We start from the raw sequence: 26,784 nt of genomic DNA on the forward strand, positions 1-26,784 counted from the left end.
GAGCTGGGCAGGCTCCATACTGCAGTCAGATGGCGGACAGCGAGGAGGGCTGCATAGGTTCATAGGATTTTTAAAACAAATGCAAAAATTATGGGATATAGATGACATTATGTGGTGGAGACAGTTGCAAGCTGTGAAGTTAACCCCTTATTCGCAGTCATCCCTGCATGACTCTTTCCTGCCCCAGTATGCATTGCCAAAACTTCCCAAAAGACTCTGCTAGACAGTGGTGGATTGCACACTGGGATACCTGCCCATAGTGCATCACATTGTGCCTTGACACAACACTCCTGGTGAGTATGCTCAGCGCTGACACAAGGAACCAAGTATGCACACGCATAAACTATACACTAACTGCTGTGGCTTATACCAATGTAACTTGTGTAGCATAGACATGGCCTAAAAATCATGGGCTCACCAGAGAGCCCGGCTTTGTCTCATTACAACAGCTTGTAACCTTGTAATCCTCTTCAGTCCCATGACTGCAAGGATGTTAATTGCCCTGTTCATTTTAAGTAGTTTCTTGCATTGTGTTAATCTCTTATGCATTAACAATCTGTCCCAGCTTGTATTTAGTTGTGATACTCTGGTTACTTTTTCCAGACTTAAAGAAATTCTGTGAAGCTCAAAAGCTTGTCTCTCACCAACAAAATATTTCTTGTATCACAGCTTTCAGCAGTGAGAGTTCCCATCGATGCTATCCACTAAGGGAGACTGAATTTATAGCTTGTATGGTCATAACCACAGAATGTATTTATTTTTGCAACTATGTGAAACTGTTCTGCATATTTAACTCTCACTCGATCCCAACTCTACTAGTCCAATTTTTGACATGCCCCTCATGGCAGCAGTGTGGGCACATTTTAGAGAATCTGTATTCTCATCCCTGGCATCCAGCATCAGGCAAGAGAGGGAGATGAAAATAACCATTGCTGACGGTAGCTAGAGAATGCTTCTCTAGCAGTGACACTTACGAGGCTGCCTCATCATTACCCAGGCTGGAAACACTTGCTTTATCCCCCGGTGGGCTTGGCCTTCTGCTTTCCCACAGAGGGCAGGACTTGGATCTAGCCCCGGTCATGATTGCACACCACAAATCTTTCCTACCTCGCCTAGTTTAGAAACTTGCTCAGTTAGAACCTGTTGGGATAGGAAGTGCAGGCAGGTTGGGGGAGTAGCAAATAATGAAGAGGACAGGTGTGTCAGATTCACAGGGTTTGGTCTGTGCCCCAGCCTGGAGTGACCCTTTAATGTTCCAGATCTCAAGGGTCCACACAGTTCAACAGGTCAGGCCTATGGCCTCCACAACTCTGAGCTGTCTGCCCCTAGCAGCAATTCCTGTCTCTTTCCATGGCTCCCTGCAGCAAATCCAGCCGAGCCAGACTCCTGTGGGAGGTCTGTATGGTACCCCTCAGGGAGCAGTGCTCTCTGTAGGTATTTGCAGTGACACCAGACAACCTTTTCAAAAACAAGGTAACGCTTTAATAGTCATCTGGCCTACAGAATATGAAAGTCCTGATGCTCGTAGAGGGAAACCAAGGTTCAGACAGTCCATACTGCTGAAAGCCAGGGCTCTACCCAGTCAAGCTGCCCGTAGAATGTATGTTGGCTCTGTCCTTTTTTTTTTTTTCTTTTTTCTTTTTTCTTTCTTTCCCTCTTGTTTGTCTAGGGCACCCACATTTATCCTGTTCCTAGGGCTCAAGGCATAACCCTCTTAATTGAGGCACCCATCCATACCCCATTCCTAGGGCTCAGGGTGTAATAATCAATGCTCCTGATAAGGCAAATGAACTTTTCCTGGTGGCCAGTCAGGATCAGGTCATCTGGGGACTCCAGCTTCTGCATGATATGGCTGGCAGGATGTTGAGGTCTGGCAGCTCTGATCTTGGGCTGCATCCTGGAGTTGGTTCCCAAGAACTTCCTTTTGGACCCCAGTTTATATTGTGAAATTTGAGTCCTGCTTAGCTGTACCTTAACCAATCATTTTACTACAATATTACAAGATAATTCTTTGACCAATCCTAACATATTGTGAAATAATTCTTTAACCAACCAGACCCCACCACCTTAGTTGATTTAAATCTTGTAAAATTAATTATGCAACAGACAGAAAAAATCAAAGAACCAGACAGAAACCTTACAGATCAACAATAGAGAAGTAGGGACCATAAAGGCCAAACAGTAGAAGTATAGATTTCATAATCGCAACTATCAAACAGTTTTCTTTAAGGATCTGAAGATGTGTTTCTTTATCTGGTGATGGTGGGTGCTATTAGGACAGGATCGCCTTCTTAATAGCCTGATATTTCATTGTTTTAATGTAATTTAGATGGGATGTGACTTTCTGCTTCTTGGCTCATGGCTGCTGCTCTCCTAATATGGCTGCAGAAAAAAGCCTCAGACGTTGAAGTCAGTCCAGGTGAGAGCTCTTTGTCTCTCCAAAGGCCAGCTCTTAACTTAGCTACCTGCCACTTTCCCCCATTGTTCTCCAACTCTCTGCTTCCCAGCAGAGAGGTGGGTGTGGCCGGGGGAATCTTGCTTCTGGTTGGTGGTTGCTAGGTGTGAATGGCCTGGCCAGTGACATTCCCGTTTGTCTTTTGGACCCTCAATTGAGATGGGTCGCTTTCATCCTGTCTTTAATGGCCAATTCATCCCACCCCAGACAGGTAATCCAAAAACTTCATGCCTTCTGCTTCGCCCCAGGAGCATTTTAAACCTTCTGCATCCACTAGTTAGCAAGCCCTAGTCAGGTAAGTCCCTGGCAGGCACATCATCCATACAATGTTATGGACAATTCCCACTTTGTCACAACAGGTCACTGACAGAGCCAACTGGATGGCTTGGCAAACTGGGTGCAAGCAAACACTGTGTTCTGACGCAGCTAAGTGTAAATGTATACAGCTGGGAGCCAAGAATGTAGGTCAGAAGGGGGAGTTTCTTGGTGTGCTCTGGTGTGACCAGTGCTGGATACAAGTGCTGCACTCCCTGCAAAGCAGGGGGAGGTCAAACTTACAGGACGGGACTATTCAGGGAAGCAGTGATATTGCAAAAGATATGGGGGTCATGGTGGATAATCAGCTGAACATGAGTTCCAAGTGCGATGCTGCGGCTAGAAGGGCTAACGTGATTCTTGGATGCATAAATGGGTGAATCTCCAGTAGGAGCAGAGAGGTTATTTTATCTCTGGTTTTGGCACTGGTGTGACCACTGTGGGAATACTGTGTCCAGTTCTGGTGTCCACAATTCAAGAAGGATGTTGATAAAATTGGAGAGGAGTCAGAGAAGAGCACCAAGAATGATTAAAGGATTGGAAAACCTGCCTTATAATGAGACTCATAGCTTGGTCCATTCAGACTTGATTTCAGTGTATAAGTACCAGCTGGAAAGCAAATATTGGATAATGGATTCCTCAATCTAGCAGAAAAAGGTCTAACATGAGCCAATGGCTGGAAGCTGAAGCTAGAGAAATTCAGACTGGAAATAAGGTGTAAACTTTAACAGTGAGGCTAACTAATAATTGGAACAATGTACCAAGAGTTGTGGTGGATTCTCCATCACGGACAATTTTACAATCTAGGCTAGATGGTTTTCTAACAGCTCTGCTCTAGGAATTATTGTGGAGCAGGTCTCTGGCCTGGGTTACACAGGAGCTCAGACTAGATGAGCACAGTGGTCCCTTCTGGCCTTGGAGTCTCTGGATCTGTGGGTGCTCTCCTCACTCTGCATCTTGGGTACCATTGGTTTCTGTAGTGACTGTGCCTTACGGTATCTAAGGCCATTCTGCCCTGCACGTGGGGAGAGGGAAAAGAGCACTAATCATGTTCTGAACTCTTGTCTAAACTGCTCTGTGAAATGTGCAGCTTAACCAGGGCATGTGCTGGTGTGTGTTTAAAGTTCCAGTTCACCCCTGCACACGGCAGCTTAGCCCATCCCCCCCCATCCTTATTTGCCCCAATGCGTGGTGGCTTAGCTCATCCCCCATCCCCTGCTACCCTAGTTCACTCCAAAGCATGGCAGCCTAGCCCATCTCCCCTCCCTTCTCCTGCTCCCCCCCCTGTCATCCTAAGTCACTCCAGCCTGGGGGCAGTCTAACCCATCCCCCCTGCTGTCCTAGTTCAGCCAGGCATTTGGCAGCAGGTTGGCGTTAGGGCGTGCACCATGGCTCCTTCAGTGATTTTTCCCAAAGGGCTGTTAGGGTGTGACTTCTCCCATGATTCCCCAGGGCTCTGCAGTGCCTTTCATCATTTCCCAGTGCATGTTGCGGCAGGGAGCTGAGTCAGGTTCTGTGGGAGAGGTAGACAGAGAAGCATTGAAGCTGAGCAATAGTGTGGCCAGGGGCCACAACTGAAAGTGTCATTAATACAGTTCAGCCAGCTGATGCAGGAGCACGGACTACAGATATGCTGCTCTCTACTATAGGTAGGGCCCTACCAAATTCACGGTCCATTTTGGTAAATTTCACTGTCATAGCATTTTTAAAATCTTGAATTTCATGGTTTCAGATATTTGAATCTTAAATTTCACAGTGTTGTAACAAACCATGAATATGTATTTAAAAATGGTGAAATATACATGTGGAATGCCCTTTTGTCAGCATTTCTCAAACTGGGGGTCTTGACCCAAAAGGGGGTTGCAAGGCTAGTGGGAGGGGGGAGGTTTGTAGTATTGCCATCCTTCTCTGCTGCAGTCAGAGCTGGACGGCCGGGGAGGGGCAGCTCCTGGCCTGGTACCCAGCTCTGAAGACAGTGCTGCGCGGTGCCAGCAGCAGCACACAAGTAAGGCTAGGAATACTATGCCACCCTTACTTCACCGCTGCTGCTGGCAGTGGTCAGAGGAATGACGCCTCTGCTTCTCCATAAGCTGCTGCTTTTTTAACCCTACTGTTGACAAGCTAACTGAAACAGAAAGAAGCACACTATCTGCGACCAAACTAACTACTACCCAGGAACGAATTAACTACCAACTGCCGGTCTAATGACCAAGTAACAAGATTACTAGGGAGCAACATGGTTGTTCCCACTTCCTGCCTGAAATGGTTAGAAGGAACTGAGTGGCAACTGGGGTTGCTGTGCCCTTAATGACCTCAGAGGAGTGGGCGTGTGAGGCCATGCAGGGTGTGTGTACAACCCCCTCCCCCCCTTGGACACTGCTGGTGAAAACATTCCGAGCTCCTGTGCTGGGCACACGGACACTGTGAGTAGGATGCACACATGCAGTAACTTGAAGAGCTGAGCATGTCCCATGGCATGGTGGGAAAGGCTAGTGCTCTCTAGTCACCATCCCTGTAAATTCTTGTGCCTTCTTTTGTCCTAGCACAGTGGTTCTCAAACTTTTGTACTGGTGACCCCTTTCACACAGCAAGCCTATGAGTGTGACCCCCCCCCCACCTTCTAAAGTAAAAACACTTTTTTATATTTAACACCATTATAAATGCTGGAGGCAAAGCGGGGTTTGGGGAGGAGGCTGACAGCTTGCGACCCTGCATGTAATAACCTCACGACCCCCAGTTTGAGAACCCCTGTCCTAGCATCTGAGACGTAATGAACTCACATACATCCCCATGTCTGCATTCCACCCACTGCCTCCTGATTGGTCCCTTCCCCAACAGCTGAGCAACGGGGTGAAACAAACATAACTGTGGGCCTGGCGCCCAGCTGTACCAGGCAGCACCTGGAGATGCAGCTGCTGAGCCAGCACTGCCTGGTGGGCTCAGAGCACTCCTGGCACCCCCACAGCTGTCTGTATTTTGGAAAATTCCTTCCAGTGCTGGGAGTTGAGCCTCAGGCCTGCAGGCCTCTCTCTCACCTCCTCTGAGTGTGGATGGTGGGAGAGGAGGGAAAATGCACTTTGGGGGGAGGGGGGTATGGAGAAAATGAATGGGGTGGGGGTTTCATATAGCGGCGCAGTAACATGCATTTGTTTCTAAACATGTGCACCATCAGGCTGTCCTGGGGATGCAGGTTTATGGAAGGGGTTTTGCCTGACATCTGGTGTCAGGCCTGGCTGAGCTAGAACTCACCGCCCAAAGGCTGTTTCGGCATTGTGGCGTTTTGGATGCTGAGTTCTATAATGGCATCCCTGCTGAAAGCCGCCTTATGGGGCGGGGGGGATGTGCATGCCTTTGGGCATCCCTTCAGGGACATCCCCTGTGCTGCTGTCCTCTCTGCAGAGGCAGGGAGTGCTGCCCCCTCCCTCCAGCGTGCGTCTGATGATGGCGCTGCAGGCGGGATTGGGGTTGCTCAGAGCCTTATGTCTCCTGGGATTGGTTTTGCAGGAGGGGAAGTTGGTGGAGAAGGACATGTCGACGTGGCAGCTGCAAGGAGAGCCCACGATGCTGATCACCCTGGCACACATCTTTAACCACTTTGCCCCTCTCATGGTGAGTGCTGGCTGCTGGATGTGCGTGTGCTCCCCCCCAGTGCTTGCAGGGAGGGGGACCCACAACTCCTCCTTGGTTTTCATAGCTGCCTGCTCAGGCAGGAGAGGTGACATGCTCTGGTATCGGAGAATTCACAGGCCTAGAGTTATTTGTCAGGTAGTCCCAAGTCATGAATGGCCCCTCTCCCATGGGGTGGCAGCTCCTGCTACAGCCTGAATGAGGGAGTGATGTTGCAGAGCGAGTGTGAAGGCTTTGCGTTTACCAGGGTGTGTGCTTGCTATCTGGTCAGTGAACTGCAGAGTGGTGATGATAGGGGTGAGGTTGGCGCTGCATTGCAGGGGGTTAATGCATAGGCGCCAACTTTCTCCGGCGCCGGTGGGTGCCCGTGCCCCCCGCCCCTGCCCCTATTCCAACCCCATCCCCAAAGTCCCCACCCTAACTCCGCCCCCTCTCTGCCCCTATTGGATCCCTTCCCCAAATCCCCGCCCCAGCCCCGCCTCTTCCCCCAGTGCGCTGCGTTCTCCCTCCCTCCCTGCCCCACTAATCAGCTGTTTCGTGGCGCAAGCGCTGGGAGGGAGGGGGCAGAAGCAGGATATGGCAACGCGCTCGTGGAGGAGGTGGAGGTAAGCTGGAGCAGGGGGGTGGGGCGGGGCCATGGGGAGCTGCATCACCCACCAATTTTTTTCTGTGGGTGCTCCAGCCCCGGAGCACCCACAGAGTCGCCACCTATGGGTTAATGGGCTGCAGGACACACTCTTTTGGAGCCCTTTGTACCCTGAGTTCGGTAGTCAGGCTCTGCTTTCTTGCTTTCACATCTACTGTGGCCCACTTTTGCCTGGCACTTGTCAGAAATGGTACGGTTTCCATGTACTCCTGGAGTGGGCTGGGCTGTTCATGGCACCGAGCCGGGCACTGCTGCCAGACGTGTCATCTTCAGCCTGCTGTAACAGGAATATCCCATGGGCAGCAGTAAGTCACCGTTCCTACCTGATGCTGGCTCCCAGCAAATCTACAGCTTTCCACCTGAGCCTAGACCCTCTGTCTAGTGCTGAGAACCCATTCTCTGCTGCTGTTTGGCGGTGCTGCTGCTGGCTAGAGCTGCTGACCACAGGCTTTCTGTTTGCAGTGCAAAGTGTATCTGGTGGAAGATGTGCTCATGAACTTCCTGCTGAGCATTCTGGAGCGGGGAGGGGCTGTGGAAGCACATCCTCTCATCCAGCAGCTACTGGATCTCATGTGGCTTCTCATGGAGGTGAGTTGCTCAGGCACTTCCCCCTCTCTCTTTTAACTCTGCATCCCCTTGGTTCTCTGTGACAACGGGCAGGTGTCAGGATCTCGGCTGGGTGTTGGGCTTCCCCATTTGCCCATCTTGTCTGCACTCTGCACTGGCACGGTTTAACAGTTGAGTTGGTTTCTTGCCACCATCCCCCAAAGCAGCTTTGCCTGCCAGCTGCACTCCCTTAAGAATGCAGTACCAGCGTCTGGTGCCCTGGCACTGGCTGTTCTCAGCACGCCAGGCCCTGGCTACAGTGACTGCAGGGAGGGAGCTGGGAAGAACTAGATTTATAATTAGAAATTGCTGGCCATAGTGAGTTTCTCCTCCCACCCAGAACCCAGTGACCAGGTCCTTTCAGTGTTAACAACTGTCCCTTGTGGAGAGGGAAAGGCCGAGCTGCTACTAGGGAACTGGGAAGAGAGGAGGAAAGAGTTTGGTATTCTTGACCTCTGAAAAGCGATTTCAGAATCGGACTTTTCTAGCTTCCCTAACTGTAAATAAATGCCGATGTTAATTATTTAACTTCCTGCTTGTGTGACAGTAAAACTGTTACTCTTGATTAAAACTCTTTGAAAATAACCACTATTTAGTAATACTTCTGTAACACTGCTCTACAGCCAAAATGCTTCTGAAATAAATGTAGTCAAACTTTACTAATTCTGGGTCACTGAGAACGAAAATGATGCTTAAAATTGTTGATTGGCTCTAGTTTTCAAGATATGCTATTGGGTCAGTATATACGACCCTTGACTTGGGAATGGCGGAGGATAAGTGAGTTATAAAGGGAAGGGATCTCAATTTAACCAGAAATGACTAAAATACATCTTTGACTGGATCTATGAATAAATCTATGACTGGGTTTGGACAGTACTTGCTTTTTAGGCAAAACAATGAATGATGCAAACTAAAGCTGGTATTGCGTCATACATGATATGAATTGCATCATGTTATTCTTAGAAGTCATGGATGATGCAATCATAACGAAGCTTACATCACTCTGCTGAACAAATTGCCCTATATCAGCTCTAGAAATCATACAGTGTCGTGCTCTCTTATTTGTCAGTGTTTGATTTTGCAAAGGGACACATTTCTGTTTAGCCAAAGTGAGCAGAGATGCCTCGTACTTGTGTGAACAGTGCAGATAACTTCTGCTATGTTTGTGGTGAAGTGACTTTTGCATCACAAAAGTGCAGTATAACCACTATGGTTAAGAAAGCCTATCACCTTTATTTTGGCTGCAAAATTGGAGATCAGGACAAGAGGTGGGCCCCACACATATGCTGCAACACTTGTGCAACAAATCTTCGCCAGTGGTTGAACAGGAAAAGGAAATCTATGCCTTTTGCAGTGCCAATGATTTGGAGAGAGCCAACAGATCATACCAGCAATTGTTACTTCTGCATGGTGCCTCCAGTTGGGAAAGGTGTGTCAAAGAAGAAAAAGTGGACTGTGCATTATCCAAACATTCCATCAGCTATACGCCCAGTACCCCACAGAGAAGGACTGCCGGTTCCTGATGCACCAGAATCATTCTCACTTGAGTAAGATGAGGAAGAGGAAGAGGATGAAACTTCTGGTCCTGAACCATCAATGTCACAGGACCCACATTTTCTCCCATCCTCCTCCTCTGAACCACACCTCATAACACAAGGTGAACTGAATGACCTTGTCAGGGATTTGGAACTACCCAAGAGTAAGGCAGAGCTGTTGGGCTCCAGACTACAGCAGTGGAATCTCCTGGCAGGTGATGTTAGGGTTTCCATGTTCCGTGACCGTCAAAAGGATCTTGTCCCATTCTTCTTCATGGAAGGTGATCTTGTAGCCTGCAACAACATCGATGGTGTGATGGCAGCCCTCAACATCGTTCACGATCCAGATGAGTGGAGACTGTTCATTGATTCATCGAAGACGAGTCTTAAAGCTGTTTTACTGCATAATGGCAATGTTTTGCCATCAATTCCAGTTGGTCATGCAGTCCATATGAAGGAAACCTATGACAACGTGAAACAACTTTTGAGGTGCATAAACTATGACCAACATCAGTGGCAGCTTTGTGGCGATTTGAAGGTTGTTGCTCTCTTGCTTGGTCTGCAGACTGGATACACAAAGTACTGCTGTTTTCTCTGCGAATGGGATAGTCGTGCAAGAGATTCCCACTACATCAAGAAAGATTGGCCACTCCGACAGTCATTGGAGCCTGGGAGGAAAAGTGTTCAGCATCCACCACTTGTTGAATCAAGGAAGATTTTGTTACCACCCTTACACATCAAGCTGGGTCCGATGAAGAACTTTGTCAAGGCCATTGACAAAACACAAGCAGCTTTCAAGTACCTCCGTGGAAAATTTCCAAGGTTAAGTGAAGCTAAGATAAAGGAAGGTGTCTTTGTTGGTCCTCAGATTCGTGAACTTCTTCGAGATGATGCATTTGACCGTGCACTGCGTGGCAAGGAAAAGACGGCATGGAAAGCCTTCCAGTTAGTGGCAATAAATTTTCTCGGAAACAACAAGGCAGACAACTACAGGTTGTTGGTGGAAAACCTCCTCAAGGCATACAAAAGCCTTGGTTGCAACATGTCACTAAAGATACATTTTTTTGCACTCTCATCTAGATTTTTTTCCACCGAACTGCGGAGCAGTGAGCGACAAGCACAGCGAGCGATTTCACCAGGACATTGCAACAATGGAGAAACGCTATCAGGGCAAATGGAGCCCATCAATGCTTGCAGACTATTGCTGGACAGTGACAAGAGATGCTCCATTTAATGAATACAAGAGACAAGCCAAGAAGCGCCGAGTAGACACTGAATAGGACTAAACTATGTACATAGTAGTTTTTTGCCTTTTGTTTCACAATAAATTTTATTTATATAACCCTTTTGCTGATTTTTAAAGTGTTCCATAAACAGGACAGGTGAAATATTATCATGTAAAGCAACCATAAACACATGAAAAGACCTAGGTTTACAATTTATGATTAAAACTACTATCTACACAATATACATAGACATAAAATGTAAAAACTTAAATATCTTAGAAACAGTAGCCAATCAGTTGTTTTAATTGTCATATTTGAATTCAGCACATCAAAATACATAATAAATAGCACATTTTATCTCTGAAGCAGACGACTTCTCAAAAGTTGTAGACCAGTGTAATTATAAAGTTCTCTTCACTGGAGCGGCCGGGGCTACCTGGGAAATGTTATAGACCATGACATTGCATTGGCTGCAGTGGCAACTAGTGTCACACCATTGCCCTCTTAGTAGGGTTAATGAAATACAACCCATCCTCTGGCCCAGGCTCAGCCAGGCCAGGAGGTTGTGCCCCTTCCTGGGAGGTGTATGAGCTGGGCTTTGGCAGGTGTCTCCTGGGAACCCCCTGCTGAGAGTATCCTGGTGGGTCTAAACCCAGAACTGGCAGAAGCAGCCTGGCAGCTGATCTAACTGTTCCAGGAGCTGTAGGGAAGAGACACTCTTGGGTAGCTGGGGTCAGGCTTGAATAGGGTGTCCAGATGTCCCAATTTTATAGGGACAGTCCCGATTTTGGGGGCTTTTTCTAATATAGGCACCTATTATCCCCACCCCCGTCCTGATTTTTTTACACTTGCTATCTGGTCACCCTAGGCTTGCAGGAGTTCCAGGGTATTGCCCACCCCTGTGGTTGCACCTGGCTAGCAGATGGCTGCTACTAGCCCTCATCACCGTGGATCAGATGCTGCAGTGAAATCTCCCCTAGCATGTTCTGGACACTTGCTGGCCCCTAGCTCAGGTGACAGATTGGCCCCTGCCTCCCTCTCCTCCTCCCTCTCTCTCTCATTGCTGTCCTCCAGGAGTGAAATCAGAAGCCTTGGCAGGATGAAGTCCTGAGAGGTACCTAGAGGTACCTTTCGGTCTGGTATGGACCCGGGGAGCTGCATTGGCTTTCTGGGCTCTTCGCCAACAGAACCCGGGCCACATGGTGTCTAGGAGATGACTTGTCTCAATGTTCACTCTGGTATTAGACAGCTATTACTCTCTGCTGCCGACGCTGTGTCAGAGGCAGAGTGCCAGACTGCCCATCAGGTGGGTGGGTTCAGAGTGCTTGAGTGCAGGTCAGCTTCCAGAAACTAACCCTCCTCCCTCTTCATAAAGTCCATTGTTGGACTGTCTCTAGGGAATGGGATTTGCAGCCTGGCGAGGGCTGCAGAACAGAACTTCCCAGGTGTCCTCTGGATCTACAATAGGTGATGGGGTCTGGTGGGGCCATGCAGCAGGGGCGGGGCCTTCCCAAAAATGGTGGTGGGGGAGAGCCCCCCGCTCCCTCCTTGGCCCCTTCTGCACCAGGCCCTGGCCAAGCCAAAGCAGGCCAGGAGCCGCGGACCCTCCACCTGCCTGGGGTGATAGGGCCAAGAGCAGCCCCTGGCCCCACCCCGTGGGCCCCCAGGGCAGGTGGAGGGTTTGCGGTTCCCCACAGCTGCCTGCGCAGCTCTCCCTGATCTGGCTCTGGCTGGGGCCCGGGCCTTGGAGCCACAGCCAGGCAGCTGTGGGGAGCCGCAGCACGGACCCTCCACCTGCCCTGGGCGGAAGGTCTGGGGGGTGGGGACACGGGCTGGGGACTGATCTCAGCCCTCCCACCCCAGGCAAGTGGAGGGTCCTCAGCGCCCCACACAGCCCAGGCTCCCCGGCCAGGCTCCAGCTGCTGGCCTGGCCGGGCGGGGAGGCCTGTGGTGAAAAGTCCACTTTCAAAAAGTGGGAGGGCCATGGCCCCCTGGTCCCCCGGTTCTGACACCACTGGGGCTATGCTGGGCTAGAGGTGGCTTTGCATTCCTTGATTCAGGGGCTGGTTTGTACCTGAGGGCTGCTGCTGGCTGGTTCCAATAGCTGCAGACTGCTGATGTGTTAGAATGCCCTGGCATGCCCCGGGGTGTAGGCGCTGCTATCCCAGCTCTTGGCCATCTGGGGGTTCCTCCTGTGCAGGGAAATCTCGGGGCGGGGAGGAGTGTGAATCTGAGAATCGGGCCCTCTCTTTCTAGAACTCTTATGTTATGACTAAGCAAAAGCCAGGAAGGAAGGTAATGCCTACATGTGCTCTGTACTGTGAGATGCCTGGTTCATATCACTAGTGTCCGGCTGCAGTATGGGGGTCACATACAACCCAGGGGACTCCACTCTTTCCTGCCTAGGCAAACACCATTTCCATGTGTTCAGCTAGAGGCGATGCCTCTCTTGGTCCTGATTTGGTTATTTCTGAAATGCACACCTTCCAGCCCTCCCCACATCCCCGCAGATGTCGATTTCTGTTGAGTCTTTCTCTTACTCTCTCTCAGGATTACGAGGTGCATGAATGCCTCAAGCAGCTGCTGATGTCCCTGCTGCGGGCTTACAGGTTCTCTCCCATCATCCCAGACCTGGGTTTACAGGTGAGTGGTAACTGAGAGTGCCCGAGAACAATGACTAGCCAAGGATTCATCCTGCCCTGGCTTCGTGTCCCAACGCAGGGAGTAGTCTGGAGTCAGACAGATTTCTGCACCAGAAGGGACCACTGTGCTCATCTAGGGTGACTTCCTGAATAACACGGGCCAGAGACCTGCCCCAAAATAACACCTAACTCAGGTCTTTCAGAAAAACATCTAAACCATTTCAGTGATGGTCCCTATTGTATTCCATTGAGGGTAATGCACGTGCTCCTGGAACCAGAACTTTTCAAAGTAGTAGTGTTTGTCAGTCCGCAGATGCACCTCTGTGTTGCCTCATGGTTTTGCCCAAGGCAATAAAGGGCAGGGTGGACTTGACTGCATCTTCAGTTTCTTCTTACCACTGCATGGTCTGAGTTGGAGTTTCTGCTGTCCTCTCGTCCTTGGTGACACATTTCCTGGAAAACTGTTTTTATTCTTTACTTAGGAATTTTAATGTTTTGTGTAATAGTTTTGTTTCTCAAGGTTTCGTAGGGCTAAGGACTGGGGATGCCACTCCAGTGGTTTTCAGCCAAACAGTCCCCAACACCCCCACCCCCCAGCATCTGCATCTGGGTACTGAACGAAGTCAGGATCTTCCATGGTTTTTGGTAATAACTTTCTTTTGGGATGCCGCTTTGGCCTCTCCTGCCAAACGATCCTCCCCACCCAAGTCTGCGCTTCCTACCCTCGTTTGTTCTCCCTCAACGATGTGCATCAACATTGTCTGTACTGTTTGGGGGACGCCCACACCATGGCCAGGTGCAGGATCTGTCTCTCCTTCCCTGCTACACACGGGAAGGCAGAGCCCTCCGCCTTAAGAAGCACCTCATGGAGGTTGCCACAGGGCGGCAGTTGGATCCTGGCCAGGGAACAAGCCCCCCAACACCCTCTCTCCCTTCGGTCATACACCGCCCTGAACAATCCATGAGTGCACTTCTTACCACGGAGCCCCAATCCAACGTTGCTGGTATCAGTATTCTGGACCCCGCAGTGGGACCTAGCTATGAATTACGGAAGCATGCACATAAGCATGGAAGGAAGTCTCCCTCCAGATCTAAGAGAGACACTGTGCCATCCATGAATTCCAGCCAAGGGGGAGCACCATGCTCCAAGGCCCACAAGACCGACAAAAGACTGCATTGTTCGCCAGATCTGCTGGTACTGGTTATGGACCCACACGCCCTGGCATCGGTTCCAGTGAATTTCTGGTCCTGAGATAGGGCCTGTTACCAGCTCCAGTCCCATCCATAGACCTGGTACTACTGACTCTGGGGAGACTTGGAGATGCTCCCGGGCCTCATGAATTGTTCACCCTGGAAAGGATGACGTCTCTACGCGCTCTGGTACTCTTATCTACCAAGGGAGCTCTGTCCCCTGCATCTGATCTGCCGCCACCTGGCAGTGTTCATGTAACACACCCCATTCTGTCGGCTCCGTTGGCACTGCCATTGGTGCAAGATTCTGGTTCTTCCTCTGAGTCTGAGGATCCGGACATTACCCATGGCCTGCTGCTCCTGTTCCAAAAACATGATTATCAGATGGTTCTGACATGTAACCTTTTATGTTATTTAAAGTACATTTAGTGATGATGTATGACACCACTGTGGGTTATGTTCTGGTGGCTAAAGTCTCATGTTCTGGTGGCTAAAGTCTCAAGTTCAACAGAGTTACCTCTGCCACTTGTTTCAGATCTAGAGCTTCTAGGAATATATGAAGATCAAAGAAAGTAACCCATACAGTCACAAGAACAATGTCCAATATCTTTTATCAATTTTATTATAGTTACCGCAAAGTTATGACTATCCAAGCATATATAAATCCTAAATATATCCATGCATAATTTATAGCGACAGTCATACTCACATCCTCCTAGACAGTGTTAGGGTCTGGTAGGTTTCTCATTGATTGAGCATCAGTAGAAGGATGGTTCCTGCTGGAGTTTTCCCATAGGGAGCTCAATTTTTCCCAATCTGGGCACCCTCTTTTATAATGTGATTCTGACTGTATCTCATACCCTGCACATGTGCGTGAAAGTGTCAACCCTCTCTTTCCCTATCTATATTGTGTCCCCCTCATAATATTGTTGTACCCCATTTTCTATAGGTTGTGTATAGTTCCTTTTATTCTCATTAACATTGATGCACAACCTGTATCCTGTGGTTAAGGGAAAAAATGTGCCTCTAGAGTGTTTTGTGATCTAAAATTAAACTTATGGCTAATTTTTCGCAATATCACCCCTTGGCACATCTATTCCTGTAATCTTATGGCATTGGGTTACTCTTTGGTTACTTATGTCAAGCATTTCTTAACTCCTAAGGCCTAAAATGGCTAAGCTAAAATCTTACAGGCCTCCGCCTGTGGGCCTTGCATTTCAGCCCTCCTTACTTAGATACCTAATCCATATTTATCCCTTCTAACTACTGATCAATCTTATACTTCTATAATCCTAACATCACACAGCACACGATAAAATAAAATAATTGGCTACAGATGGCACCATGACAATTCCCTTACTTACCTCAGCCCAGGAGCCACTGGTACCCGACTCCCTGATGTTGCAGTGGTGGTACCAGGATTAACCAGGATAACTCAGCTGCAGCTTTTGGCCCCAATATTTGCCTTCAGAACTGTCCTGTTTGGCATGGGAGGGTTCTCCAGTATCACTATAGAATCATAGAAGTTTAGGGTTGGAAGAGACCTCAGGAGGTCATCTAGTCCAACCTCTTGCTCAAAGCAGGACCAACACCAACTAAATCATCCCAGCCAGGGCTTTGTCACGCCGGACCTTAAAAACCTCTAAGGATGGAGATTCCACCAGCTCCCTAGGTAACCCATTCCATCCTGTCCTTCATTGAGTAGAAGGGAGAGAAGGTGTTCCGCCTGCCAGGGCCGTGCTGCTCCTTTCTCTGGACAGGGGCTTGTCCATGCTGTTGGCTGAATGTGCCTGTGGAGTGGCCCAAGCATGGATATGGCCATGAGCACAGGATCATGCTAAATTCCAAGTGTGATGTTGCACTCCGTATGTTTTATGGAAGTATGCTTATGAGTGTGAATACAGGGATGAAAGTAATTTACAGGATTTACCGGTACTGCCGGAGTCCTGAGGGGGACGTGGCTTCATCCGGAAAAGGCGTGGCCTCAACTGGAAGTGGCGGGGCCTCTCGGGATTTAAAGGCCCTGGGGCACCAGCTGTGGCTGGGAGCCCCAGGGCTTTTAAATCAACCCGGGGCTCCCAGCTGCAGAGGTGGCTGGGAGCCCCCGGGGCTCACGGGCAAATTAAAGGGCCTGGGGCTCCAGCCGCCGCGGAGCTCCGGGCCCTTTAAATCACCACAGCAGCTCCAGCTGGGATTTAAAGGGCTCAGAGCTCCCGCAGCGGCGGGGAGCTCTGAGCCCTTTAAATCCCGGCCCCAGCCCGGCCGCCGAAGCTGCGGGTGGGATTTAAAGGACTCTGGGCTCTCCGCAGCGGTGGGGAGCTCTGAGCCCTTTTAATCCCGGCCGCGGAAGCCGGTGAGGTCCGGCACGGGGTACTGGCTCTTGCCGGTACACCGGACTGGACCGGCTTACTTTCACCTCTGTGTGAATATGATGTAACTGGAATATGCTTTATGCAAAAGATCTCTTGTAAGGTATCATAACAAAGGTTATAAACTACTGAATATATTCCTCCTATTTGTATGCATGTATCATTCTTGTATCTGAAGCTAGAAATATGAAGTATAACTCTGAGGTCCTATTGTAATTATGCGAAGTGTGGGCCATTAATGGTGATTTAGAATCTTGATGGCTCCCATTGACCCAGACAGTTGGTTGTAAATTGTTTATTTACCTGCAAACCTTCCTGTGTACGTGTGGGGCAACCCAGGAAGAATGGAGACACGGGCTCTTACCGTGACATGTGACTATGTCACATGATGCTGGAATCTATCATAATCCTTGTATTTTTCCATTGATGAGGCAGGAGTGGGGACAAGCACAGACAAAAGATTCCCGCCTTGTGCCAAAGCTATAAAAGGGGGTGAAGCAAGACAAAAAGGGCTGCCAGTCACGAGAGAACCCCTGCTTACCACCTGAGATGTCTGCTGGATCTAACAACGACTGTACCAGGGGAAGGGATTAGGCCCAGACTAGGAAGGAGTCTAGTCTGTAAAAGAAGCTTATTGGAACATCTCTTGTAATCAGTTTCTTAATATATTAGGCTTAGACTTGTGTGTTTTGTTTTATTTTGCTTTGTGACTTACTTTGTCCTGGCTGTTGTTACTTGAAACCACTTAAATACTACTTTTTATACTTAATAAAATTACTTTTGTTTATTAGCAAGATATTAATACCTGGGGGAGCAAACAGCTGTGCATATCTCTCTGTCAGTGTTACAGAGGGCAGACAATTTATGAATTTACCCTGTATAAGCATTATACAGAGTAAAACGGATTTATTTGGGGTTTGGATCCCATTGGGAGCTGGGTGTCTGGGTGCTGGAGACAGGTAACCTGCTGAGCTGTTTTTAGTTAAAGTCTGAAGCTTTGGGGGCATGTCCCAGACCCTGGGTCTGTGTTGCAGCAGGCTAGCGTGTCTGACTCAACAAGGCAGGGTTCTGGAGTCCCAAGCTGGCAGGGAAAACGGGCTCAGAGGTAATTTCAACACATCAATGACAGTCCCAAGGGGATCTCTTTGACCGAACCCATCACACCAAGCTAGTCTAGAGGAAGGCAGGTTGATAGCTATGTCCATACTTCAGGCCATGGTTGATTCAGCAGACACATCCTCGTGCATTTTGGCAACTGGAATCGTCATGAGGAGGGAATCCTGGTTCCACTCCTCTGGCTTCCATAGAGAAGTGCAGAACACGATCAAAGATGTCCCTTTTGACGAGTCACACCTGTTCAACCAAAAGATGGATGACTCGTTGCACTCGCAGAAAGATTCTAGAGCCACCTTGTGATCATTAGTCATTTACACGTCCGCATCAAAGTGAAAGCCGTATTGCCCACCGCCACGCAACGTTACAGAACTTCCCAATTTTACCACCAACGGGCCTACAAACCTCCACAGAAACGCCCCAAGGTTCACAGACCCCATCCATCTGTTTCGACAACGCAGTCCTCCATACAACACACTCAGTCTGTGTGTAAACAGTATTTCTGATTATGACCAGAGACCCATTATCCACACTGCACACACTGGCCTTGCCAGTCACTCCTTTCGTGGGCAGTCTCAAACTCTTTTTGCCAGCATGGAGCGGGATTACAATGGACAGGTGGGTTCTGAATGTCTTTCGGTGCAGCTACACTATTAAGCTTATGATGCTACGTCCCCCACCCCGCTCCTGTTCCAAGGATCATTCTCATGACGGTTTTCTTGCCCTAGAGGTGGACTCCCTCCTGCAAAGAGGAGTGGTGGAGCCAGTCCCTACACCCCTCCAAGGCACAGGGTTCTACTCCAACTATTTCTTCGTACCCAAGAAGACGGGAAGATGGAGACCAATCTTGGATCTCCGATGCCTCAATCGATACATTTGGAAACCAAAGTTCCACATGGTATGCTTTCGGCAATCATTCCCTCACTAGAAAAAGGTATGTGGTTTATGACTCTCGATTTGCAGGATGCTTGCTTCCATATCGACGTACATGCAACCCACAGACAATTCCTGAGGTTCATGGTGGGTCCTCAGCACTTTCAATACAGAGGTCTCCCATTTGGACTTATCATTTCCTCATGAGTCTTCACAAAGGTTTTCTCTGTGGTAGCAGCTTATCTCTGACCACGAGGAATCCTTGTCTTCCCTTACCTAGACAATTGGCTGCTGACGGGGCGGTCCAGAACAGAAACTAGTGTGTCAGCATTCCAGCTTCTTCAAGTCCTTATTGTATTCAACTGAGGAGGATTAACAAGCAGTACATAGGTAGGAGGAGGATGTAAAGAAGATGATGGAATTGTGGAACGGAGGGCCGCCACGCCGAAAGAGGCGTCTGTCGCAGAATTATGCACTAGGGCATAGAGAGAAGAAAAGGCGGGTACCAAACTCCATGTGACCGCCTTACATATATCTGTGATGGGGCACGTCATGGAGCGCTGCAGCAGCTAATGCCTGCGCTCTTGTGGAATGTGCCCCATCCCACCTGCTATCCCGATAATTGATAGCAGAGCGTAATGCACCCTGAGACCCACTTCGAGAGACTCTGGTGGGAGATGGCCTGCTCTTCAATTCTCTCTGGTATGGCAACAAAGAGTCTGGGAGACTTCCGGAATGGCTTTGTCCTTTGCAGGTAAATGGCCAGGGCCCTATGTACATCGAGGGAGTTGAGTTGTCATTCTGCACTGGAGGCGTGTGCTTTGGGGAAGAAAATGGGCAGGTGTATGGGTTGGTTGAGGTGGAAACGAGCTTTGGTAGGAACCTGGGATGCAGGTGAGACCATGTCCTTATGGAATGTGGTGAAAGGACGGGTTGCCAGCATAGCCCCCTAACCCAGTTCATTAACCCTCCTTGCAGAGATAATGGCGATCAGAAAGATGACTTCCATAGAAAGAAGAGAAAGGGGGCAGGAGGCCAAAGGTTCAAAGGGGAAGTTCATTAATGATGGGAGGACTAAATTGAGGAGCAACAGCCTGGATGGGTGGGTATTTGCATACAAGGCCCTTCCAGAACCTGGCAGTTAAGGGGTGGGTGAAGACAGAATGTCCATCCGTGGGAGGGTAGAAGGCACTAATGGCTGCTACATGCGTTTTGATGGAGTTGAGAATGAGCCCCTAGGTCTTTAGAAAGAGCAGATAGTCTAATAGCAAGGGGATGCCCATGGCCTCTGGGGCAAGACCTCTATGCTGGGCCCAGGTAATGAAACAAGCCCATTTGGCCTGATAGGACTACCTTGTGGACTCCTTTCTGCTATTGGAGAGAATTTCTCAGACCGCCTGCGAGCATTTGTGTGTTAGCGGAGGCATCCATCCAAATACCATGCTGTCAGGTGGAGCGCCCTCAGATCAGGGTGTCTGAGTCCGCAGTTGTGTTGCGTGAGTAGTTGCAGGAACATTGGGAGTGGGAGTGATGGACCCTGACATGTGGAGAAGAGGAGGAAACCACAACTGGTGAGGCCAATATGGGGTGATCAGGATGACCATCACCCCCTCCCATCTGAGATTGTATAGAATGCGTGGCAGGGACATTAATGGAAGGAAGGCATAGTTGATCTGGTCTGACCAGTTGATGATCAGGGTGTCCTTCTACGAGTGGGTAATGAGTCCTCCCCTCGAACAATACTGAACGCACTTGGTATTGGTGTGAGATGCAAAGAGGTCCCTGATGGGTTCCCCAGTGGCCGAAGATGTCTGCAACTATCAGTCGTGTAACTCCCATTCGTGGTCAGTCGCAAAGTTCCTGCTGAGAGCATTGGCAAGTACATTCTGGGTTCACGGTAGGTAGGCTGCCGACAGGAGGATATGATGTGAAATGCACCATTTCCACAGTGGCAAAACCGCAGTGGTGTTGTCTGACATGAGAAAAACAGACAGCTGTTAAGGACACGTGGCATGCCTTGTGTACCATACAAGGTTCCCGGATGTTGATGTGCACCCTGGTTTCCTGAACATTCCAAGTGCCTTACGTCATGTGGTATCCCATGTGGGCGCCCCAGTCTTCGAGCGACACATCTGTTATAATTGTAACGCTTGGCGAGGATGGAAGAAAGGGCATTCTGGAGCAAACGTGGAATGGGTTTGTCCACCATCGGAGGGAAGAGAGGACTCCACAGTTCCACCGGGTGTCCATGGACTGGTGCATGGGGGAGTAGACTCCCTGTAGCCAGAGCTGGAGACATCAGAACCACAGATGAGTGAAGGGCATGACATATGTGCACACTGCCATCTGACCAAGGAGGGAAAGGCAAGTTCTGGCTGATATTGAAGGGCTGGAGGTCACTAAGGTGAGCAGGTTCAGTAAGCTCAGGAATCTTGTCTTTTGGCAGATAAGCACAGGAGGCCGCATCAATGTGTGCTCCTATGAATTCTAGGGATTGTGTAGGGTGCAAAGTTGATTTTTCGACGTGGATGCTCACTTCTAGGGAGGAGAATGGGAGGTTACTTGTAACTGGGGTTTCTTTGAGATGTATGGTCCCTACCTGTACTCCAAACCTACCCTCCCTCCCGTCCGCTGCGGAAAAAGAACCGAAGACGCGAACCCATGAGGAGCCAGGAGCGTGAAGAGACTGACGGAGCTCTCTGAATCTATTTGGCTTAACAGAGACACGGTTCAGGGGTGACTTGGGAAACAAATATTTAACAATATGTTCTTCAATCTAGCCACAAAAGGTAAGATCTAGTGACTGGAAGCTGAAGCTAGATAAATTCAGACTGGAAATAAGGAGTAAATTTTCCACTGAGGGCAATGCGCATGCGCACAGAGCTACTTTGAAAGCTCCAGCTCTGTGCACATGCGCATTGCCCTCAGTGGAAAACAGACACGGACCATCCATCTCAAAGAACCTCCTGTTACAGGTAAGTAACTTCTCCTTTTGATTGAAAAATTGCCAGTGATGGAGAATCCAGCATGACCCTTGGTAAATTGTTCCAATGGTTAATTACCTCACTGTTAAAAATTTACTCCTTATTTCCAGTCTGAATTTATCTAGCTTCAGCTTCCAGTCACTAGATCTTACCTTTAGTGGCTAGATTGAAGAACATATTGTTAAATATTTGTTTCCCAAGTCACCCCTGAACCATGTCTCTGTTAAGCCAAATCGATTCAGAGAGCGCAGTCAGTCTCTTGAGTTGTTGACTTGAAACGTGGCAGCTCTTTGTTCCGGCTGTACTTGTATTGGTAACTGAACCCTTGTCGCTTCCCTGGGATACAGCTTTTCCTGTTGACTCTGTTTTATCTCTCTCCCCAGATCCATTACCTCCGGCTCACCATTGCAGTCCTGAAGCACGAGAAGTCCAGGAAATATCTGCTCAACAATGTCCTGTATCTTTTGCATTTACTCCCATTCCGACATACCCTCTAGAAAATCCAGTCAGTTTCCTCTCCCTGGGTGCCCCGTGTTCTGAGGCGAGTCATGCTGGGGGCATCTTGTATCTGCAGGAATGGCTGGTTCCATTCTCCATGGAACCTCACTTTTGAAGAAGGGAGGGGAGCTCTCCAGACTGTGCTGCATCCTGTTGGGTTCTTTCTCCTGTCCCGTGCCCTGCTTCTCTCTGTCTGTGCAAACCCCACACTCTATATCCATTAGCTGACTCATGGAGTGAAACCACAGAGAATTCACCAAAGCAGCTTTCACAGCAATCAGCCCCCCCCCTCCCCCCCGGGCACCCAGCCTGTCCGTTTCAGTGGGATCCCCCCAGTTTCAGAGCACCTCATGAAGATGGATTCAAGAGTTTGTTTGGAAAGGTGCCTAACCTCTAACCTCATCTTAGCGACGGGGTTGCTTTTCCCTCCCCTGGGGCTCTTTGTATGGCTGACCTCCTGTGCGTGCTCCCAGCTGAGCTGCTGGGCTTCTCACTTAACTCCTGCACAGCTTCGACGTGCTCCGCTCAGTGGTGTTCTTCTTCATCAAGAGCCCCCTGCGTGTGGAGGAGGCTGGCCTGCAGGAGCTCATCCCCACCACCTGGTGGCCAAACCGCTTCACCAAAGAGGTGTGCAACGACATGCCTCTGCTGGGAGTGGGAAAGATGCCTGGCCTGCCCAGTTGGGGGTGTGTGTGTGTGTGTGTGTGTATGTGCGCGCCTGTGATCATAGAGTGAAGGCCTAGCTGTGCTGCCACTGGCTAAGTAGGTGAAGCTGACTGCCTCGCCTGGTGTCTGGCTGAGACCTGAGGCAGGCGTGATGGTGGCAGGCTGGGGAAGGCATAGCTGCCTCCTGCTGGGGGGTGCCCCATTATCTGGGACATGCTTGCACTTTGAGGCTGGGTTAGATAGCCAGGTAGCCGTGCCAACTGGGATGGGTTTTCAGCTGTGTCTGGCCCGGAGGTTGTGGCCATTTCTTTCTATGTGGGGACCTCTGTCCCCTCCAGACCAGACTGCTGCGGTGTGGTGTTCAAGGATGTGGAGTCAGAACGATGGGTAGCAATCCTCCTCCATGATCAGAGCACTTGACACCAAAGGTTGGTATCCTCCCGTTTGACAGAGCCAGGGACTGGCCCAGCGACAGCATGGCAGTCCTGGGGATAGAACCCAGTTCCTGGGTCCCAGGTCGTTGCATTGTTATTGACACGTTCTGGCAGCACCTCAGGGCCCTGCTGGGGCCCGTTGTGCCAGCGCTGTACAAACATGGTCCCTATCTGGAGAGCTCAGTCTGCCGGGCACAGACGAGCCAGGTGCTGGGGCTGGAGAGTTGCCTGAGCGACTTAAGTGTGGTAGGGATGGTCCCGTTTGTAGTTGGGCCTTTGTTTGAAAGGTCTAACCAGGTTGCGGGGGGGAGAGCGAGGGGGAGAGACAGCACAGCCCCTACTGAGTGGCATCCCCAGGCCAGTTCTTGCAGCACCACAGTGGTGTGGAGACGCGAAAAGTGCGGTTTTGAGGGGGTAAAGGCAGTGGCTGGCTGGGGTTTCTGTGAGGCATGGGAGGAGCTGACAGGTGGGTGATGAAGGCTGGGGATGTTGGTGGGGTGAAGGCAGGTTGGGGAGGTACACTGCTGGGGAGGTGATGAGCCATGTTGGAGGCGGAGGTGAGTGGGGCGTGCAGGGTTTGGTAGGGGTGAGAGGGCAGAGCAGTGAGTCAGGAAGGTGACTGAGCTGCCTGCTCTGCGTGGAGCCCAGGGGAGTGAGGGGCCAGAGCCAGCCGGGAGGAGGTGGCAGCACCAAGGAGCGATACCCTGGGTGTGGCAGAGTGTGAAGAGGAAGCATCAGGGTTTGGACGTGGCCTGAATGCTGGGTCCAGTAAGAGGCGGAGTCAGCGAGCGACCTGGTTACGGGCCCAAGTGATGGGCAGGAGTGTGGTGGCTGGGGAGGAGGAGGTTTTGGGAGGAAGGTCCAGTGCTGCCCACTAGCCCCTGTTGTCTCTGGGGTTAACGGCAGTGAGTACCTTGCTGTGACCCTGTGCCAAGGAGCTGCACTGGCTGCTGACTGGCTTCTATGTAGGGACTGGGGGCTGTTAGCTCCCAGAGCTGCCTCTCTCTGCCTAGCATGCAGCTGCGATCGACAGAGGGGCTTGAGCAGGAGCCCCAGCAGGATGCTGGCAGGGCATTCTCTATGGAGGTTAAAATAGCTCACAGTGACTGAGCTGCTGTCTGCTGTCTCCAGCTGCTGGGGACAAGCTGGGTGGGGTGTCTGTCTGCTGGAGTGGGGTGGGGTGGGCTTGGCTGAGTCTGATATGTGGATGATGTGTCAAAAGCACCCTGAGCTGGAGAGAGAGAGATTAACTAGTGCTGTGCACGGGGCACCAGGGGGTTGAGGCTGGTGCAGTGGGACATGCTGAGGCCAGGGAGTGGAGGGATGTGTTGAAAAACTCCCTGATAGCTCCTTATTTTGTTCCCAGGCTGGGCAAGGGAGCAAAGCAGCCTTCAAGCTGTAGCTCCAGTGACAGGAAGGCGGGAGGGAGAGAGCAGGAGTTGAGCCCTGGACCCTTCAGTGGAGGGGGGCAGCTGGGGCTCCCAGGAGATGGAGCTCTCAGTAGGGTTTAGGGGCTCCCCTCCTTGCTCCCCACTGTGGTTGGTTTTAGGGGTGGGGGGTGGTTTGAGTGACTGACTTTAATTGGTTTGGGAGAAGGGAGAATTGCTTTTGGGAAGGTGTGTCAGGGGTTGGGGTTGAACTGAGGGATCCTGTACTGTGAGGGGGTCCTGGGGGAGGGGTTGGGTTCGGGGCTGTTCCTGGGAGTGGGTGCAGGGGGAGATGAGGCTGGGGGCTCCTGGGAAAGGAATGGTGTTTCGGGGGAGGGGGGAGAGACAGAGCTGGGTCACTCTGTGGGACAAGGCACTAAAAGCAGGGCTCTAACAAGGCAGCTGCTGCTTCCTTCTCCCAGCCCAGTGGGACTCAGCAGCTGCCAGCCCCCCAGCTCAGTGCTGCTTGTAGGCTCCTAGTTCAGTGTCTGAAGAACGTTGGAGAGGACTGCAGGGGGTAGCAGCCCTGTTCCCTTGCTGACCTCTTGACACTTTGGGGTGCAGTCCACTGGCTGGGTAGGCAGGGGAACCCCCTGGCTGTGCTCACACGAGAACTAGCAGATCTGTGCTGTATCCTCTGTGTGCCAAGGGCTCCCAGCCCCTCCACCGCCATCTGTCACGGTCTGACCTGGGTTGTGTGCTGCTGCGGGGTGGGGGCAGATATACCTTACAGGAGGGTAAGGGGCAGGGCTTCCCTCCCAAGTTGCTGTTGCAATTCTGCGGGGTTGTCCAGTTGCTCTCCACCCCTCAGAGGTCTGGCACTGTGGCAGGGGCGTGGCTCTGAGCAGGGTGGCTCCTTCCTGGCTCCCGTGTCTGCTGGGGGACCTGTGACACTCCAGGGAGGGCTCCCAGCTTGGCCGCCAGCTGCTAGGCCGCTCGCTGTCCCTGGGGGGGGAAGTGCCGCTGTCCCTCTGTGGTGCTGGGCTTGGTGTGCCGGTCCTGGGCTGGGGTTAACGGTTGACCACCCTCTCACCCCAGGGCAAGGAGAGCAAGGAGGTGAAGGAGGAGAGTGCCGAGGAGAGGCTGCGCCGGCGGGCATATGACAGAGGCTGCCAGCGGCTCAAAAAACGCATTGAAGGTCTGTGAGGGGGTCACTACTGGGGGACCAGCGCCTTGTAGAGCCGTGTGGTGAAATGCACTCACACCATCATAGAACGGGTATCTGAGCTGCCTCCAAGTGCCCTTGGCAGCCAGAAGCCAGCTGCGCGCCCATGTGTGCCGAGCTGGTCAGTGTTCCCATGGCCGCGCAGTGGGAGCCGGGGGCCAGGCCGAGAGGGCCCAGCAGCCATGGACAGTGCCGTGCTGGCCTGAGCATGCCTTCCTGACTCCTGGGGGGCAGTCTCTGCCCATGGCACGGGGGTGAATGGGCTCTGAGCTCTCAGGGCACTTCCTCTGATGGCTGACTTGTGTGTCCCTTTCTCAGTGGTGGAAGAACTCCAGGTTCAGATCCTGAAGCTGCTTCTGAACAACAAAGACCGAGGAGGGGTAAGTAGAATGGAAACACCTTGTGGGCCCCTCTAATGCGGCATCCATGGACTGCAGGGCTTTCAAGGCAGAGCTGCTCAGCCTTTCCCCACCCAGGGCTACTTCTGCCATACCATACCAATCACCCCCAGTCTTGGATGCGGAGAGGCAGCCTTGGAGAGGGCAGCGCTCCGTGTTGATCTGTGCAGGCAAGCTGCATTGCTCCCTGAGCTGTGGACTCTGTGTTAAGGGGGAGTGGAGGATCTCTGAACTGCATTTTCTCATTCTGTGAGTCACCTGCTTTGGCCCTTGGTGTCCAACACAGAAACCAGAGCTCTTCCCTCGCTCTGAATTTCCTTCCTCTGTGGGATTCTAGTGAAATGTTAGCCCGCACCCCATGGGTATGTGGCCTCTAAAAGCCTCTGCACATGTGCATTGCATACTGTGTTCACACTAACTGGCCACACTGGCAGATCCCAGCAGGGTCCTACTGACTAACCTGCACTCACATCAGGAGGCACTGATGATATTGGCAGGAAGGTGGAGTGGGTACTGGCCCTGCTAAGCCTAGCTCCCAGGTTACTTAGTGGCACTTGTTAAATTGCTGTCCAAATGGCAACAGAACATAGCTGTCCATAGGTCACTGGCTCCGT

The 26,784-nt window shown here is 50.8% G+C and overlaps 1 protein-coding gene across 1 annotated transcript in view; it reads left to right on the forward strand.

Moving 5' to 3' along the window:
- The window catches only part of RNF123 (ring finger protein 123), a 136,674-nt gene that overhangs the window by 34,664 nt on the left and 75,226 nt on the right, over window positions 1-26,784 (forward strand). Inside the window, 7 exon segments of the mRNA XM_065408775.1 lie at window positions 6,275-6,379; window positions 7,506-7,631; window positions 12,961-13,053; window positions 21,966-22,039; window positions 22,590-22,707; window positions 25,646-25,745; window positions 26,091-26,152. Coding sequence (XP_065264847.1) covers window positions 6,275-6,379; window positions 7,506-7,631; window positions 12,961-13,053; window positions 21,966-22,039; window positions 22,590-22,707; window positions 25,646-25,745; window positions 26,091-26,152 — 678 coding nt within the window.

Source organism: Emys orbicularis, chromosome 7, assembly GCF_028017835.1.
Source record: "Emys orbicularis isolate rEmyOrb1 chromosome 7, rEmyOrb1.hap1, whole genome shotgun sequence".
Lineage (NCBI taxonomy): Eukaryota > Metazoa > Chordata > Testudines > Emydidae > Emys > Emys orbicularis.